At 35.5% G+C, this 20906-nt stretch overlaps 1 protein-coding gene across 3 annotated transcripts; it reads right to left on the reverse strand.

Annotated features, from left to right (window-relative positions):
- Positions 1–1301: 1301 nt before the first annotated feature.
- LOC123704638 (putative uncharacterized protein DDB_G0282133) lies at positions 1302–18967 on the reverse strand. Of its 3 annotated transcripts, none has more exons than XM_045653039.1 (13): positions 18799–18967; positions 17235–17371; positions 16244–16479; positions 15512–15682; positions 14528–15196; positions 13392–14197; positions 12525–12660; positions 10556–10647; positions 9278–9419; positions 7325–7457; positions 7050–7122; positions 3792–3919; positions 1302–1835 (listed from the first exon to the last, which is right to left on the reverse strand). In XM_045653039.1, exons 2-13 carry the CDS (start codon positions 17346–17348, stop codon positions 1704–1706), a joined length of 2832 nt encoding a protein of 943 aa, XP_045508995.1. In that variant the 5' UTR covers positions 17349–17371; positions 18799–18967; the 3' UTR covers positions 1302–1703. The 3 variants fall into 3 exon arrangements, with proteins under 3 accessions (XP_045508995.1, XP_045508996.1, XP_045508997.1); XM_045653040.1 differs by lacking the exon at positions 18799–18967 and adding an exon at positions 18767–18791; XM_045653041.1 differs by lacking the exon at positions 15512–15682.
- Between the last annotated feature and the right edge of the window lie 1939 nt (positions 18968–20906).

Below are 20906 nucleotides of genomic sequence, written 5' to 3' on the forward strand. Positions count from 1 at the left end.
AAAACAATTTTAAAAACGTTATCACGTCAAAATAAAGACAGATAATAACACATTTTTGACAACGATAATTATATCGGAGACAGTTAAAAAAATGCTTACATATTTTTTAGTTTGTCGATTAGGTTTAGTATAGAACCAAGCTTAGTTGACGACAAAAATACAATGTGCATAAAACCACTTCCAAAATATACGTATAAAATAATCACATGTGCTTAAAAACTAAAGTAATTAGTAAATATATCTTTTTTCACATTAAAATACCGATTTACGCCAATTGGAGATCCGTTATATTTTTTATGACATAAAATTCTAAAAATACATATTATGTACATGGAATATTCAAGTTTAAATCGAGTCTTATTACAAACGCCTTAAGGTTTACATTCGAAAAACGACTTCTTTCGACTATTCATAAAAAAGTCATCGTCAAAACATTGGCCATTTACAAAAAAAAAAATGTAAAAAGTCAAAAACGTTCCATCGAAAATTTTGAATGCACTCATAGAAAACTCACCCTTAATGCAATCACAATTTTTATACATTTGGTACATATTTCCTATCATTACCTTAGGTCGAATTTCCCTTAAAACTATCAGCCTAACTTTTTTTTCAACATTCAAACTCAGTGGACCATAGATTAAAAAACATTTTTTTTTAATTCTATCAAAATTAGATGCAAAGGAATTTAAACTATTAAAAATTACAACGATTCTTAATATGAAAATTATTTTTGCGCCAAATTACGTTTTTTTTTTTTCTTTGTATAATAAGCCTAATAGATACTAGCTTTCTTTAGTAAATATATGTGTTATATTTAGAACTACATATTATGATATATAAGGATCGGTTGCCATAGTAACGGTTTTGTTATTATTAACTTTTATTAAAATATAGTTTTAAGTAACGTCGTACACATAACAGAGTTTTTGACCGATAAATACCTACATTGTGAAATTAATTCATGATTTAAAAAGATTACAAACCACAATTAATTTATTTAAAGTTAAAAAAGCGGTCAAAAACTTTGGCGCGTTTTCTGCATTATGCTTTTATGTAGCTGCTATCTCTTTCTTACAAATACAAATTACTATTTCCGTCTCTTTTACACTAGTAGCACGAAAGAATATAAAAAAACTTATCAATTACTTGTATAGCTGTGATAACTTTTAATATTTATTAAAGTATAAAAAAAAAACATATTTATTATAGAAAAAATCTATTGCAAAATGTATAAAACATATATAATAATAATAAATGATTTAAATCAACAATACTTTTAAAAATATTGCATTGTATCCGTATATAATATTATTATGTAGTTATTACTTATTATATTGACTTTTTTAGCTGCACTATATAAATGGCTTGAAATTACAATAATAGCTATAAAAACAATATTATATAAGAGTGTTTGACAGTTGAGTAAAAATTTAAGCCCTTTTTTAACAAAATATAACCCAAATCTCAAGTCTGTTTATCTGTATGTTCGCGCTAATCTCAAAAACAAGTAAACAAATTTGCGTTCTGTTTTCACTCATGTAATATTAATTATAGTATTATTAGTAACCTTTTATAACCATAATCGCATATAAAATAGTTTTTCATTCCACAAAAAATTTCAGTTACAAAAAATTTTTTTTCAAAGGTTGTAATTTTTTTTTAATTCTCAAAAGAAGCATATTTATTTGTTATTTATTTATATACTATCTAAGAGCTAAAAGTGGTCTGTTCCCTTTAATAGCTGCCCGTAATTTTTTCACCAAACTCGTCGGTTGAATCAATATCGACACTTCGGTTCCTCGCGCGCTAATTCTGTTCATTTCTTCTTCGCCGCCCTAAAAAAGATAAAAATAATTACTTTTATCATCAATCCATACTAATATTATAAATGCGAAAGTAACTCTGTCTGTCTGTCTGTTACTCAATCATAGATAGGGAGGCGAGGTAGCTAAATGGCGTAATTAAACGGCGCCGTCGAGACTTATCAAAATCGATAGATAAAATAATTTCGAAAAGAAAAGCTTCTATGGTAAAAACCATTTTAGCGGTGGGTTTGGCGTGTACGGATTTTCAAAAATGTAAAAAAAAATAGTTACTTGGGCATTCTCGAGCGCGTCAGATATTCATACTACGTATGCCCCAAGTGCCTCTGATAACAACGGTATACTAATCTGCCGGTTTGCGTGGTGGGGCTAGGCATATTAATTCGTCAAAAATGCACAAAAAAATAAATTTACACGAGCGCGTCAGATTTTCGGAAGGGGTGTTAAGTAGGCCCCAAGGAAGCTCCCCTTAAAAAAACTGATGATTTCGGCGTGACGATAAGTTACGATGAATTTTTGAAAATGCAGAAAAAAAAAGTCCTTTTGAAATACTCGAGCGCGTCAGATTTTCATAGGGGAGGTTTATCTCGGTCTCCTGAAAGCATATTTTCTTAATCTGACAGAAATGTTGGTGGGTTCTCTTAATCTGACCGAAAAAGGTTTGAGAGTTTCTTTTTTTTAATAATCGTTATTTCATATCAATTTTGCTTAACACCCTCAGTTTTCGAGATATACTCAAAAAACCGGGAGTTTGAGTTTTTATGATGCTTCAAGTCAAAAAGTTTTAACTTTGGACAAAAATGTAAAGAGACCTTTTTTGTGTAAAATAAAATTACCTATTTTGTTTATTCAAACTTTTTTTTTTTGTAAAATGTATCGTTCGCGACTTATATACTACAACGCGTTTTTCGGAAGACGAAATGGCTCCTCCAGACTTCCGGTCACGCGGAAACCGGCAGATTTTGTATTTTTAGTAAGTTTTAGATTATATTCTTCAAAATAAAAATAAAAACAATCGCGCTCGAGAATGCCGGATTAACGTTTTTTTTTTACAAGTTCGCGACCCTATAACTTGGCGGCGTCAAGGATTACGTCGGTAAGGATGTACGACGTCAGATTAGTTAAATTTAGTCTTAAAACACTAAAATCAACCCCCAATATCTTAATCTGACGCGCTCGAGTATTTCAGACTATCAATTTTTTTTTACTAATCTGATCGTCTATCCTGGGCGCGCGTCACTACTTAAAGAGCTAAATAGTTAACAAGGTTGTTCTATTAGGTCTAAGGTATCTCTCGTATCTTAAACTGCCACGCTCGAGTATTGCAGAAAATTCCCCTCTTCGCCTCCCTATCTATCACGCCTAAACTACTGAACCAATTTGCTCGAAATTTGGTTTGGAGATATTTTGATACCCGAGAATGGACACAGGACGTTTTATTGCGAAATGTATACCACGGGCGAAGCCGGGGCGGACCACTAGTATGCAATATACGGGGTGTCCCACTATCGGTATACTGAGCACGAAGGGACTTGTAGTCTTGCATACACTGATCACGTAAAAAAATCTTAAACAACAAAATTACGAAAAAGTCTCGATTAACTCAAATATCCTAATATCGCATTAAAAACTAAAGAATGCGTCATTTACAATACTTGTTATAATTATGTAGTTAATATTTTTTATCAAAAAAATTTCGTTTTTTGATCACATCTTATATATACACACATCTTATCTTAATCTTAATATATATAAATCTCGTGTCACAATGTATGTCCTCAATGGACTCCTAAACCACTGAACCGATTATAATAAAATTCGCACACCATGTGCAGGGCTATCCAACTTGAGAGATAGGATAGTTTAAATCTCAAATCGTTTTAGAGAAAGCGGGCGAAGCCGCGGGTGGTAAGCTAGTAATAAAATAAAACAATATTCTTTCATAAAAAAATCACAAAAAAACCTCACCTTTATCAAATTGATCGGCCTATTATTGACCTCGGTGACAGCCCACTTGCCTGGCGGCAACCCGGCGCGGTAGGCAGGCCCGTTCGTGTCCACAGACTGTATAGTACACTCGCTGTCTAGTTTTATACCTAAAGAAATATAACAATTTGTTAAAAAAACAGCTTTCTAGCTATCACGGTTTATGAGATACAGCCTGGAGACAGACCGACAGACAGACAACAAAGTCTCAGTAATAGGATCCCGTTTTACCCTTTCGGTACGGAACCCTAAAAAACCTGATTTAACCTTTTGAACGCCAATGACATCTATAGATGTCATGCGCAATCGTGCCCTGTTCGCCAACGACACCTATACATGCCAAGAAACAGATCATAGATAAATACAAAATAAACATATTAAACCTTTACTTTTACGTGTTTTATTTATACAGTTTATGAACTGAATCCCCAGTTATTACATAATTGTACACAGTAAACAAAATTGCCAAGTAGTTATTCAAATATTTGATGACAAAAAATAACTTAATTAATGGCTAAAAAAGCATGTTCTCTCGCGCCAATGACATGTATACGTGCCTACTAGTGATGTAGTGTAATATTCAAGTAACTTCATTAAAATTTCAGCGAAATTACTCTAATTCGCTTAATTTTTGTAATAGCTACAAAAAAAATATATAAGCTTAGTCACTGAGAAAAAAGGTAAATACTACATTCTTTGGTATAATACCATATTGTCTATATTGTGGATATTGTTGATTTGAATATTTTCCTTTTCGCCAATCATGCGCATCCCTAGCACAGTATCGATATGCAATCCCTTCTGCGCCATTGACATGAATAGATGTCGGACTGGTGACGTCGTAAGCGCGTGCCGTGTTGTTAAGTGCGGAAAGTTGTAAAAATATTTTATCGAGTAGCTATTAATGAGCATAATAATTATATAGATAGGTAGGTAAATACAAGGCTGTTAATGAACATAATGATTATATACAATTGTTGGTTTTTTATTATTAAAGTGAAACTTTTATTACATCGTCTCAAACTTTTTGGTCTGTGTAGCGCATGTCGCGTGTATCGCGGCTGCCGAGTAGGTATACCTACTTGGCACGCGACATGCGCTACACAAAGCAGTGTTCGGAACCGTTCGAACAGTTTCACTTTTACCGTGGTTTCATAAAACCACACAACTTTTTTTTTATTTTATCGTCACAAACACAATGTATGCGTTCTAGCATAATATTTATTGTCCATGTAATGATAAAAATTCGCTTAGGTCCAAAATGTATAAATATCTCTAAAAATCTGTAGGTACTTACCTATTTAGCAGTTTTCAAAATTTATTACCTAATAAGTCTAATCAGTGCCTTTATTAGAATATTCTTATGATACAAATTGTCGCTATGTCATATCAAATATGGTAATTGACCTAAATAGGTACCTACATATCATTAGTATTTGTAATAACTCAAGTATTAAACTAAATGATTGGAAAATAAATATGTAGTTTTAATGCAATTCCCTTTATTTAAAGGTAATAGTTGTTTTGATATTTACAAATAAACACTCCACAATAATACCTATAGTTCATATAAACTTAATAAATAAACTCGATAAGTTATAATAATATACAACTACACATCCCTAATCAGAAGCGAGAGATTATAAAAAAAGGATGGTTGCCCGCGCCATTGGCATGTATACATGCCAATGGGGCGTAACTGATAGAGAATAGTGCTGTAACTTGTTGCAATTTTATATGTATTTTTGTATCTCAAAAGGTTGATTTTTTTTGTTGATAGTTGCTATAAATGTGGTCTTAAGAGCGCTTATTCAATTTAACGCAAGTCAAAATCTCCGCGATCTATTACGATAGATCGCGGCTTGCGCTATCCTTTTACTATGAACAGCATAGGTCCACAGGAGAGCGCCGAGCAACATGTCCTCTCTCTGGAAAGGCTCGCTGCCGACTGATTTGAATCGGGTCGCGCGCAGTGTTTTATAGTACTTTTAAAAAAATTGTAGAAAAATAATAGAGGTACCTTAGTTGATTTTTTAAATTTTATCTTATAAGTAAGACATTCTTTTATTGCAATATGTATAAATTATATTCAATTAAGTCAAATATCTTGGTGAAAATAATCATTTTGTCGACTATAATTTCTAAAAAAATTCACATTGTTGTGGATTTTAATTTCGTAAGTTAGGAGTCCAAAATAAAAAAATCTTTTAACTAACTATTTTAATAAGGATTTTTGCAGTTAGTTAAAAAAATTGTGTGTTAGATCTGTCAGCAATTTCAGATATTTTTAGCTTAGAAATTGACACTAAAAGTGAAATCAAGTAATCATCGGCTCAGTTATCTTGATGGTATTCACAAATACTGTATTAATTGAAAAAAACTCTTAACTAACTATATAGACAATAAAATTTCCTAACATTATTAGTAATTCATATGTTTGTAAGATAAGTGGTTGATGGACAATCTGGTTTGAAAAATCACATATTTGAGCCAAACAGCGCACGGACCGCGTACACGGCCTTAAGTTTTTACAGTAGGAGATGAGGTTAAATAAATAATATTTTTGTGTTATAAGCTGTTTATTCAAATATTCATACGTGAATTATTATGTTTATCGATAACATTTTGGACTCCCTACTATTTTCAAGGTTATCTCATTGAATTTGTGGCTTGGCGTGGAGGGCACGGCGATGCGTTTTTTCTCTGGCGGTCAAAAGGTTAAGTAACGCGTTTTCACCCAAAATCAAATATATGTCTATAACTAGAGAGAGAAAGAAAAAATAAATATGACATGGAAAAGAATAATTTATATGTATAATAACACTCACAAATAAATAGGGCATAAACTTAATCCATATTAATTTTTTAAACTTCAAGAAAAAAAAGGACGGAGATAACAATATCATAAATTTTTACTCAAAAGTACCAGGGACTAATTTTATTCAAATACAAATAACAAATTTATAAACTAGAAAGAAAGAACTATAACTTAATCAAAACTTATATTTTAACTAGCTCTGCTCCGCGGTTTCACACGCAGTGCTCCGCTCCTGTTGTTCTTAGCGTTATGATAATATATAAGGATATAAACCTTCCTCGATAAATGGGCTATCTAACACCGATAGAATTTATCAAATCGGACCAGTAGTTCTCGAGAATAGCGCTTTCAAACAAACAAACAAAACAAACAAACTCTTCAGCTTTATAGTATTGGTATAGATACAATAAATAAAAACTTACCTAAGAGTTCATGGTCCTTTTTGGTAATAACAAATATTTTACCCAACGGCACTCTGTGAAAGAGGACGTCCACCTGAAAAAAAACAACAATTGTAAATTTTTAAACAACAGAAAAATATTCGTAATGGTAACCCCATTTGAACTTACAACGTTTTTTGATATCTGCAATAGTTACGGAATAATCGCCTGTGCACACTTAACGATTTCCCTCCACGTCTATTTTATACTCCCCCCCGCCATTTTATCCCCCCCACTCTCCCCTTTTTTTAACTCACCATATGCTTATTAGCGCCCTTAACAATCTGCCTAGCATGGCTCGCGCACGTGGGCTGCACGCCGGCCACCGCCGCGACTCGATCCCCCGACCTCCCCCCACATCGGTTACCACCGCTGTTCCAACGTGCTATCCTGTTAGAACAAAAATACTTAGAAAAGAGACGTATATATATAATAGGATAGTAAAAAAAGGTAGAAAAAATAATTGGAATATTTTTTTGTTTTTGATATTCATAAAGTTAGAAAAAATTGGTAAAATGTTTTCTCCAGAAAAACAATCGGTAGAAAGTTTTTATGACAATTTTCTATCTCGATTAGAAAAAATCACACGCACACTGGTACCCAACTAAACGGACTATCTCACTATCCCTATCCCTATCTAATAAAAAGTCCTATCCCATAATATCATGAATCAAAACATACTATCCCACCCGCAAAACTATCCCACCCATAAAAAAACTTTTTCACCTATCAAAACACTATCCGATCCACAAACTATCCCACCTATCAAAACACTATCCCAACCACAAAAAACTATGTACCTATTTCACCTATCAAAACACTATCCCACCCACAAAAAACTATCCCAACCATCCACAAGCTATCCCCACTCACAAAAAACTATCCCACCTATCAAAACACTATCCCACCCACAAAAAAACTATCCCATCAAAACACACTATCCCACCTATCCCATCCACTATCCCACTTATCCCACCATTCCCACCCCACTCACCACACGGCCCCGTCACAATCAGCAAGCAGCGGCGGGTCCCGTGCGGGCACGGCGCCCACACAGCACGCGCCGCGAGCCTGCTCCGCGCGGAGCGATAGCGCTTGCCGTACCATAGCCCATACAAACTATGTTGTAGTATCCCACCCACAAAAAACTTGATCAGACCTATCAAAATACTAACCCAGCTATAAAAACACAATCCCATCTATCATAACACACTATCCCACCTATAAAAACACTATCCCATCAAAACACACTATCCCACCTATCCCATCCACTATCCCACCTATCCCACCGCACTCACCACACGGCCCCGTCGCAATCAGCAAGCAGCGGCGGGTCCCGTGCGGGCACGGCGCCCACACAGCACGCGCCGCGAGCCTGCTCCGCGCGGAGCGATAGCGCTTGCCGTACCATAGCCCATACAAACTATGTTGTAGTATCCCACCCACAAAAAACTTGATCAGACCTATCAAAATACTAACCCAGCTATAAAAACACAATCCCATCTATCATAACACACTATCCCACCTATAAAAACACTATCCCATCAAAACACACTATCCCACCTATCCCATCCACTATCCCACCTATCCCACCGCACTCACCACACGGCCCCGTCACAATCAGCAAGCAGCGGCGGGTCCCGTGCGGGCACGGCGCCCACACAGCACGCGCCGCGAGCCTGCTCCGCGCGGAGCGATAGCGCTTGCCGTACCATAGCCCATACAAACTATGTTGTAGTATCCCACCCACAAAAAACTTGATCAGACCTATCAAAATACTAACCCAGCTATAAAAACACAATCCCATCTATCATAACACACTATCCCACCTATAAAAACACTATCCCATCAAAACACACTATCCCACCTATCCCATCCACTATCCCACCTATCCCACCGCACTCACCACACGGCCCCGTCGCAATCAGCAAGCAGCGGCGGGTCCCGTGCGGGCACGGCGCCCACACAGCACGCGCCGCGAGCCTGCTCCGCGCGGAGCGATAGCGCTTGCCGTACCATAGCCCATACAAACTATGTTGTAGTATCCCACCCACAAAAAACTTGATCAGACCTATCAAAATACTAACCCAGCTATAAAAACACAATCCCATCTATCATAACACACTATCCCACCTATAAAAACACTATCCCATCAAAACACACTATCCCACCTATCCCATCCACTATCCCACCTATCCCACCGCACTCACCACACGGCCCCGTCACAATCAGCAAGCAGCGGCGGGTCCCGTGCGGGCACGGCGCCCACACAGCACGCGCCGCGAGCCTGCTCCGCGCGGAGCGATAGCGCTTGCCGTACGCGCAGAGATACGGCCGATTGGGCTGGCTGGCCTAGGAACAAAAAACATGTGTGCGTGTACTAGTGTACACACGTAAGAAGTGAAACTTCTTTATGGCCTTATTTTTCAAAAAATTATTTACTACTAGCTTTCCACCCGCGGCATCGCCTGCGCAGTCAAAGTAAAACCTGCATAGTTCCCGTTCCCGTGGGATTTCCGGGATAAAACCTATCCTATGTCCTTTCTCGGGTATCAAAATATCTCTATACCAAATTTCATGCAAATTGATTCAGTAGTTTAGGCGTGATTGAGTAACAGACAGACAGACAGAGTTACTTTCGCATTTATAATATTAGTATATATGTACATGCAACTTTACAGAAATACGACGAATCATGCGTGGTAGGGATAAGAAAAAGATGGCGCGTAACGGAAAAATGTCACACGTAACGAAAAAATGTTAAACTAAATTTTTTTCCAACCCCGATAAAGAAGTTTCACTTCAATAATAACAACTAGCTGTGCCGCGCGGTTTCACCCGCGTCGCTCCGCTCCTGTTGGTCTTAGCGTGATAATATATAGCTTATATTACTCGTGGATAATGTAGCTTTCGAATGGTGAACGAATTTTTAAAATCGGTCCAGTAGTTTATGAGCCATACTAGCTTTCCGCTCGCGTTTTCAAAGAAAAACCCGCATAGTTCCCGTTCCCGTGGGATTTCCGGGATCCACCTATCCTAAGTGTTAATCCAAGTTACCCTCTATATGTGTGCTAAATTTCATTGCAATCTGTTCAGTAGTATTTGCGTGAAAGAGTAACACGCGAAAGAAGTAAAAAACGCGGGCGATGATTTAACGATCTCATCAAACTATGTTGGCCAAATCATGAAATGCGACAATTTCATGAAATGAGCAAATCTACGATATGGCCACGACATATAGATTTATAGATAAAGTATGTATTATAATATTAGCGAAACAGAATTATTCTAAATTAGCTTACCGCCCGCGGCTTCGCCCGCTTCGTCTAAAAACTAATAAATTATATACTAAAACCTTCCTCTTGAATCACTCTATCTATTAAATAAAACCGCATCAAAATCCGTTGCGTAGTTAAAGATTTAAGCATACAAAAGGGACATAGGGACAGAGAAAGCGACTTTGTTTTATACTATGTAGTGATTCTTACCATTACTTAGAGAATTGCTTCTCCTCCGGCTGCTGTCAACTCTTGCGCCTGTACGAGATCTGTGCACAACTTTCGTTGGTGACGTCACATTCCTGTAATCAATAAAAATACTAAATTATAATATGCGAAAACATAAACAAAAACTACAATTATCCATACTAATATTATAAATGCGAAAGTAACTCTGTCTGTCTGTCTGTTACTCAATCACGCTTTAACTACTGAAGGAATTTGCATGAAATTTGGTATAGACTATAGAGATATTTTGATACCCGAGAAAAGTATTAGGATAGGTTTTATCCCGGAAATCCCACGGGAACGGGAACTATGCGGGATTTTCTTTGACTGCGCGGGCGATGCCGCGGGTGGAAAGCTAGTTAACTATAAATAAATATTTGAGAACCACCAAATCAAAAAATTTTATCCTTGTTATCTCTGTTAGCTACCACAATCGAGAGTTTCGTACACGAAATTATTCGGTGTCTCATCAAAATAAAGCTACAAACGGAAAATCAGCTTGATAGTAGTCACTTGCAAAAATGGGCGATGTATCCTATAATATAATATATAACTATAATATTAGTGTAGATTGATGACAATTTTATGGATTTAATTATTGAAGTGAAACTTCTCTAGTCGCGTTGAGTGTAAAATTTCAATGTCGCGTCATGGCAATACCGCACGTCATGGAGTGATGCGACGATTTTGCTATCTTCGAATCTTGCCAAAGAAGTTTCACTTCTGACACGTGTGCTCGGCACACACGCTCTTTTTTAAACTATATCCACCTATAGTATAGTAGAGCCATTTTAATAGGCAACATTTGACAGTTCAACAAAATTCAACAACGTAACCTAGTAACGACGACATAGAATAACATGATATTTCGTTTTGTTAGAACTGCACATTTGCTTAACTTTTTTCAATTACGATTACATATTTATAATAATAATGACCGATACAAGTAATTTTAAGATTTCATTTTACTGATAAACATAATAAACAATTTCTGAATTGAAGAACTGACGTCGCTACAATTTTGTGTCAATAAACCTTTTTTCTTTTTAAATACTAGAGACGTTACTCTAAAAATCGAAATCTGACATCTAGAATCGAATGCATTGATTACTTGTGAATAAAAATCATCATAAATTAATAAATTCGATTGACAAATGTTTCAAATCCGTATCGATTAATACACTTTAATCGATGTTTTTAAGCAGGTTACCTCTCTTCGAAGATAAAATTGATAGACGTTAAATGTTGCCTATTAAATTGGCTCGACTATAATTAACATGATTTTAAAAAAATATATTTATTACTTATAATATAATTAAAAAAGAGTGTGTGTACTTATGTACACGTGTTAGAAGTTATAATTCTTTGGCGTATGGAAACAAAAAATACTAGAATATACAACTTGAACATAGTTATCAATTTTCATACCACCTAGAACTAACTTCATGTTGTTAAATTTAGGTGTCGGTATGCGCGCACATCGTAAAAATTCACTCTCATCATTTTTATCCATCGCGCCAAAAGAAGTATAACCACACCCCGGACACTCCATACAAAATTATAGTTTTGACATTCACACTGTACAGTGCAAATGTGTGTGTTAACGCTTTATGGTTGGCACGTTTGTGACTAGCGTTAAAAAAAAAAATTTTTACGTTTGTCAGCGTTTTTCTGATGAAATACATCCGTAAACAGCACAATATCTAACCATTTTCTACGAAAAACGATAATCACAAATCCAAAATAATAAAATTACTTTAAGTCAATTTGATTAATGTTGTCAATCTTCGTTGCGTATCGTCCTTGCAGAAAAATGCGGACCATTTTTAAGCTGATCGTGCGGGGTGAGGTAAGTGTTTAATTTTGGCGGGAGGCGGAGAGTGTCCGTTCTGTAGCGTTTAGCTACTATTATGTATTCTGTGGTATAACTTCAATAAAGATAAATAAATACCTTTCAATATCACACTCCTGCCTCGTAGGACTCTCCGCTCTTTTCAAACCAATACTCTTCAATCGAGTCAATAAAGATAGTTCTGTTAGCCCTCGTCGCCATATTGGTTTCTGTTGCATATTAGTTGTTGGTTTATCTGTAAAGTATTTAAAATTTAAATGTATAATTATCCATACTTATATTATAAATGCGAAAGTAACTCTGTCTGTCTGTCTGTTACTCAATCACGCCTAAACTATTGAACCAATTTGCATGAAATTTGGTATGGAGATATTTTGATACCCGAGAAAGGACATAGGCTACCTTTTATTGCGAAATATGTACCACGAGCGAAGCCGGGGCGGACCGCTAGTAAAAAATAAAATTATGTTTTATTATAAACTCAACGCATTTATTTATTTATGGTGATATTTATTCACAAGTAAACATTGCATTCGATTCTAGATGTCAGATTTCGATTTTTAGAGTATGTCTCTAGTAATTAAAAATCGAAATGAGCAGCTCTAACAAAACGAAATAACATATTATTCTACGCCGTCGTTACTAGGTTACGTTGTTGAATTTTGTCAAATGTTGCCTATTAAAATGACTCTACTATTAGTAAGTATTGCTTATGGGACAGTTTAGGGAAACATAATTGAAGTGAAACTTCTTTATCAGGGTTGGAAAAAAAATTTGTGTAACACGCTTGACATTTTTCTGTTACGCGCCATCTTTTTCTTATCTCTACCACGCGTGATTCAAGAAAGAAGTTTCACTTCTTACGTGTGTACACTAGTACACACATTTAATGCTGTTTATGTGTTGCGAAAAGGCACAATCCTTAAAAATTACACTTAATTTCAATTAGTATTAAATATCACTTACCATTTTTCTCTCTCTTAGGACTATTATTTTGCACCCTCCGTTCCCTCAATCGTGGCCCATTATCGTACGCATTCTGACTGTGCGACCTTTCTACGTTATTCCTTAGTCTATCATTAGATTCTACATTCGTTCTAGATACATTCGAATTTAAATTCGCAACATTTGTATTCGTATTCGACACATTCGAATTTTGAACATTCGAATTTGACACATTCGAATTTGGAACATTCGAATTTGACACATTCGAATTTGGCACAATCGAATTTGACACATTCGAGTTCACATTGGAATTCGCTTCACCGTTCACTCTCCTATTATCTTGACTAGGGAACAGACATTCATACGTCGATTCCAATTCCAAATTTGGCAACGAAGACTTTCTTATTTTTTCATTCCTCAACCGCCTCACAGACAAAGGCGAAGCGTTTGACGTTGACGCCATACAGAGCCTCTCGTACACGCCGTCACTTTTGACATGGACACTTGCATCAGACTTGACATTGACAGCGTCAGACTTGACATTGACACTTGCGTCGGACTTGTCATCGCGACCTGTCACACTGACGGTTGTTGTCAAACTGATGTGTCCGTATTCTGAGTCCGGTTTGTCGAACACGGTGCCGTATTCTGAATTCTGTTCCGTATTGACAATGTTTACGAAGTCTGGCTGGTTCGGTTTGATCGATAGTTTTTGTTTGAAGTTGAAATCGAATATGTCTGTCTCTGGCCCTAATACGGGTATGGCTGTGTGTGGTGGACCTTTGTTAGAAACTTGAATCACTGTTATATTTGTTCTTTGTGGAGTACTGGAAATTTTAAAACAATAACCATTTAGTTAACTTAATAAAGATAAAGATAAAAAAGAGGTAAAGATTGTATCAACTGTTATAATTATTGCTACAGTATTTTACGGTATTTGATGGTTTATTTATCACGCAATAACAACATAAAAGTTGTAGACGAAATTTTGCACAGCTATTATATTGTATATGCTAATGCTGCAAATACTGATGTTAAAAACCATTCGTTGCAATAAAAATCATAATAAAACTAAGCAGATATACCTGTCTAACATTAAATAAACTATTTTGGCAAGAATAAGATTTATTTATTTACAATAAGAAATTAATACAAACCTCTCTTCCTCCTTTACTTCGGCATCAGTAACATTCAGACGCTGTGTATACGCAAAATCATCTAAATTATCAACCGAATCACTGATTTTATCCATCTCCGTGAAAAATTCATCATCACTAGTCGACACTGTCCTTTTCAATATAGAGTCATCCAAACAAACACTTTGACCACATATTTTAGCTACACTTTTCGGCTCGATCTTATCTCTACTAGTACTTGGTAGGGAGATCGGCGCATCCCAGTTCGAAATATCAACTTCTGACGTCACTATGCTGTTGAGTGCATTCCTGACATTTGTCAGCGATGTATTGACATTAATGTCATTGAGCGGCGAGTTGACATTCGTCGTGTTGACATTTAGCAGATTCCGTACGCTCGCTAGGGTTGTCAACGCTTTGACATTGACAGTTTGTAGTGATGTGCTGTCAACTGATGTCGTTGTGACATTTCTGACGTTCGATAGTGATGTGACGGTTGTGTCGTTTAGTGTAACTGTAGTGGATCGTGTGTCATTTAATGTAGAAGTTACTGCGTGTGTGCTGTTAACGTTTTGTGTATTTGTGTGTGTGCTTGTGTTTACGGTAGTCGTGGTTTTGTGTTCTGTAGATTCTATAGAGTTCTGCGTGGTTATTGGACGGATATTCGGACCTAATTCTATTCCCGGGACCCTGGAAAGAAGAAAAATATATGTTTTAGATACATTGAATAGGAGATAGGGTAAAACTGAACAAAACATTATAAGGCGTGGAGTTGAGAGTCGTGAATTTTTTTGTGGTTAGCTATTGTCCTATGGAACCTAAAATCTAAATCTGAAATTTCACTGTGAGGAAACTTTTAGTTTTTGGGTTATGAATTTTTGGAGATCGGAAAATTACTATAGAAAGTTACTCCATCTTGCTTTTGTTACGCATATTTATTGTACCGAAGTTGTCCTCTTATATATACCATCGCGCAAAAAAAAACAACATCGCGATTCAGCTCACCTATCGACCGGCACGGGCGGTGTGGGCGGCAGCGGCGAGGTGGGGTCTCTCGCGGCCGCTCTCGGCACAGCGGCGGCTGGCGGCGCGCCGTATACGTTCTCACCGCGAGGTATTATGCGTAATTCGTGTAATTTCGTGCGTAATGTGGACACCCAGTCTTGCATTGCGTCCCTGTTATTGTAAACACTATGTGTGTAAATTAATATATTTGTGTGTATCTTAATAATATGTTATGTTATTTATTTTTTGGGGTAAAATGAGTATTGATATTTCTTTTGGGAATTATTTCTATGCTGTATCGCTAGGTAAATCCGAACACAATATTCTCATGTATTTATAATATTATGCGCATTCACACATTTTCATGCGGACTGCGGAGTGTGGACGCCCATTGCATCCCTGTTGATGTTATAGCCTTAAAACATATTCATATTTTTGGGGGTATATTGACATTTTTGGCTATATTGTACCCAAAAATACCCAAGAATTAAAAAAGCTTTTAACATTTATTAAACTATATTGCTTTTATATCTGAAATTATAATTATATTTTTAAAGCTCATAGTTTCGTACTGAAAGTTGAGCCACTAACTTGCATTGCATCCTCGATTAATTTTACAGAATTTATTAAGATACAGAGAAAATAGCGTAAACCAAAATGTCCGTTTACACTAACAAAAAAAACGATAATTATATTTTCCTTAGTTTATCTTTTTAAATATCCAAAACTCACCAATCAGGAGCCACCATTCTGACCGGTCCGCTCTCCGTATCCACTAGAAAATCATATTCCTGCCCTGTATGAGGTTTCACACTCGCTGTCACGTGTCTCGCTCCTTTGAGACACACACGCCATGCTGGTTTATGTGCGTGTGTCGTCGGACTGTCTTGTGTGGGGTACTGTTCAAGGTATGGTGTTTTACCATTGTGCACACAGAGCAACGTCCACATCGGTTTGAGAGGTGGTTTCTGTAATGTGTATAATAAGATGGTTGTAATAATTATCTATATAAAAATAAATCCCTATTTCTCTTGCTCATGGCATCACGCGTGAACGTTTGGAACGTTTTCGATAGTTTTTCTTTTGATGTGTTCGTAATTGTCAGGAGAAGGATGTAAAAGAAAAAGCTTTAGAAATTTACGACTAAAGAAAAAGTCAAAACTTAATTATTATATAAATTTCAAGGTTAAACTTCACAACAAGTTCATCTACTAAAATCTATGTTATGTAACAACAAACACATATTTTATGAAATAAAATAAAAGCTTGCAATTCGGTTAATTGGCATACGGGTAATTAGTCTTCTATTGTAATTATAGATGCATATATGTGTACATATACAGGATGTCCCACTGTCTGTATACTAAGCTTTCAAATAGATGAATACTTAAAACTCTATGGGTATACCCATAACAATCAACCCGCCCAACTTTGCCACCAGCATGTGAACTATAGTTTAAGATTATGTTTTCATAGACAAAATGCTCACATTAGAGAAGCGGTATATGCCGGCTGCGCAAAGTGAAGGAAGCATTAATTTTCAGGAAAAATTTAGCAAACATTTTTTGACGTAATTTTGTTGTTTAAGTATTTTTAACGTGATCAGTGTATGCAAAAGTACAAGTCCCTTCGCGCTAAGTATACCAATAGTGGGACGTGGGAGTGTGCTGTTTATTTTTTTCAATTAATTATCAGTCTTTAAGTTAAATAAATATCAACATACCTTGTGCACCAACGGTCGTAGCTTGCCACTGTAATCCTCCGGTATTCTCTTGAGGTACGCATTCTTTTGTATCTCTCTATAGTACACAGGGCCTTCATCCCGCCCCGACAACATTGTTTTACATACATTTACAGAGTCTGAAAGCGATAAAACGTGTTTTTAATACTTTTGGAAAGAGATTCGAAAATTGTTTAATTCAATTCACACTAGAAAAATCTATACTAATATTATAAAGAGTTTGTTTGAATGCGCTAATATCAGGAACTGGCCTGATTTTAAAAATTCTTTCAGTGATAGATAGCCTATTTATTGAGGAAGGCTATAGGCTATACATATATCATTACGCTAAGACCAACAGGAGTGGAGCCACGCGTGTGTGTGTGTGTGAGACCTAGTATTAGGATATAATTTAGCAGTGTGTAACTGAAAAGGTTTAATCAGTATGTGCTGCATCTGTGAACATTTACACAGTCTGGAAATTGAATAAATATGTTTTAAATACTTTTAGCAGGAATAAGAAAGAAAGAATGTAGCAAATGTAGCAAATGTAGCAAACGATAAAGTTAAGTAGGTATATTAATCTTTACCCATTGTTACATTTGCAATGATTTTCAGTAGTTTTAAAGGTTTTTATTACTGAAAGGTCATTAGTTATCTACCTTCATAACTATCTAATTTCACATACATAAACTTTGCAATATAAATAACTAGCTAACAAGGAAAACTCCGTTTTGCCACCAGAGACACCTTTTCTTTGCTATAAACCTCACGGAGCCCGAGACCTTTCCAACGAATGCAAAACCGTGGTAATTGGTTCGTGCATTCTGGAGTTATAGCGTCAGGATGGAAAACCCGACTTATTTTTAACCGACTTCAAAAAAAGGAGGAGGTTATCAATTCGGCCGGTATGTTTTTTTTATTTTTATGTATGTACACCGATTACTCCGAGGGTTCTGAACCGATTTACGTGATTCTTTTTTTATTCGATGCGGGATGGTGTCGAATTGGTCCCATAAAAATTTTATTCGGATAGGCCCAGTAGTTTTTATTTAATGGGCATTTTTGCAAGTGCAAGTTTGAAGTCGGTTGTTTTTAACGCAGTTATCACTTGTTATATAGTAGATTTATTAGAAACTAGAATAGCACATTGGCGTTTTTCATTTATTTTAAATAATAAAGGTTTTCCAGTGTGATATTTATTTCATTAAAATGTTTTCGTAATAAATATTACGGACGTAAAAAACACATAGATCATTTAAGCGGCAAGACGACCGCAATAAGCCTCGGTCAATTAAAATGCAACAAACGATTAACCAATTTTGCGCTTATGACGCCTGAATTAATTAAGGGAACACAGTGACTCAATAGAAAAATATTTTGCACTTGGCCTATAGAACCTTCGGTGAAAGTAGATTTTCAATTTTAATAACATTTAATAAACAATTTATACACGCCGTTCACTGTTATATACACTTATAATTCTAAAATACAACCATACATACAATATTAGCGATATAAAACATAATATTTACCAAAAAATACATTAAAATTACATCTAGTTTACCTTACGAAAGTTTGAAGTATTTCCAGTTTCACTGGTTGAATATGCATTTAATACACTGCTCGGCCTTCATTATTCTAACGATACATATCCTTATTTCAAATAGGTACAGTCTTTATAAATAATTAATAAATTAAAGGATCACGAATGACATCAGTCAACGACGTAACAATAGCTGGAAGCCATGTTTGTTTATTGTCAAATGTTTTTAAAATGTGATTAACAAAAGCCTGGATACAAAGAAATTTAGCATCATGTGTAAAAGACGTATTTAAGATTAAAAGAATATAATGGCTGTTTTCCAATTACAGAGCATAATGCAACTCAGTGGCTCACAATGCCTAATTATGCTGATGCTTAATTGGAACGTGAAACGCACCAGCAGGTTGCGCTAAGTTCAACGTTGAAAAAAAAAAATATTCATAGAGTTAGCAATAACCTCATTAATACTAGCTTACCGCCCGCGGCTTCGCCCGCTTTCTCTAAAACGATTTGAGATTTAAACTATCCTATCTCTCAAGTTGGATCTAGCTGCACATGGTGTGCGAATTTTATAATAATCGGTTAAGTGGTTTAGGAGTCCATTGAGGACAAACATTGTGACACGAGATTTATATATATTAACGAGATTTATATATATTAAGATATTATTATATTATATATTATAATATTATAAAGCTGAATAGTTTGTTTGTTTGTTTGTTTGTTTGAACGCACTAATCTCGGGAACTACTGGTCCGATTTGAAAAATTCTTTCGGTGTTAGATAGCCCATTTATCGAGGAAGGTTATAGGCTATATTTCATCACGCTACGGGCAACAGCAGTGAAGCCACGGGGGTGAAACCGCGCGGAGCAGCTAGTGTGTAAATAAAGTGGCATACATAATAATTGGTTGAAAACTATTTATAGTTATTTTAAGTAATTTGGATTTTGATTATTTCATTAACATTTTTTTGAATGTTTGTACCTTCATCCATACTTATATTTATTTTTTTAACACAATTTGAATTAACTTTGATTATTTCGAAAAAACTACAATGAAACAAAAGCTTTAAATTTTTTTCCAACAATTAATAATTACTAACAATAAATCGATTGCACCCATCAATTCACGCGCTTTACTTTTATGAGTGCTCGATTGTGCGAAGCGTTGCTGTAGTTGGAACATTCAACGTAAAGCATAATGCCGCATAACGCGCTCTAGTGCTCAGGGCCGGACCGTGAACTTGTGGGGCCCTGGGCTGAAACTACCCAGGGGCCCTTTTTTTGGAAATGTTCATATTTTCTTAATACCTACCTATAGAATACCTATAGAATTTTATATTCTACAATATTGATAATAAATACAAATAGCAAAAAACCCATAAGAAATGAGATATTTTTTTGTTACCTTGTAGTTCCTTACACCCTACCATATGTAGATTTTGAGATAACTTTTAGGGTGTCAATATACAAGTATTTACAGATTTACTGCTGGGTGTCCCGAATTCCGAGATTCTTACCTAATTTAACCTTACATGACTGGGCCATAACTCGTTCGGGCTCGTACATAAGAGTTAAAACACTTCTTAATAACCGAATAACGCATTTCGTTAAAAAATTACAAATGTTTATAAGTATATAAATTTTTAATAGTACGTTGATAGTTATAATAAATCTGTATTAATAAAAAAAAGCATTTGAATAAACGAGTACAAATAAATATTAATTTATCGAAAAAAACAAGTTTTTTCGAAACGGTTTGGTAAATACAAAATAATTTCGGCGGTATGGCGACCATTTAGAATCGTCTGAAAAGAATGGCATGGCGATTTTCGTAAATGGCTGCACGACGATGGTTACCTGTGCAAAAGTTAGCCTGGTACCAATAAAATAATAAATAAAATAAAATTTATTAGTAACTTCAAATATAACATTACAATATTGCTCTGCCTTCTGAACTAGGTAATTCCTATATCTCAGAAGGCAGTGCCTACCCTTACAAATTCCATGTTACATTATATTTGGCAAGTTAACAAAATAAATTTTAGTGACTATAAATGATGAAAGAATACAAAGTAAATGATTAAGAAAATAAAAGTATACGATTTGAATTGCACAATACAATGGT

This window comes from Colias croceus, chromosome 30, assembly GCF_905220415.1.
Source record: "Colias croceus chromosome 30, ilColCroc2.1".
Taxonomy (NCBI): Eukaryota; Metazoa; Arthropoda; class Insecta; order Lepidoptera; family Pieridae; genus Colias; species Colias croceus.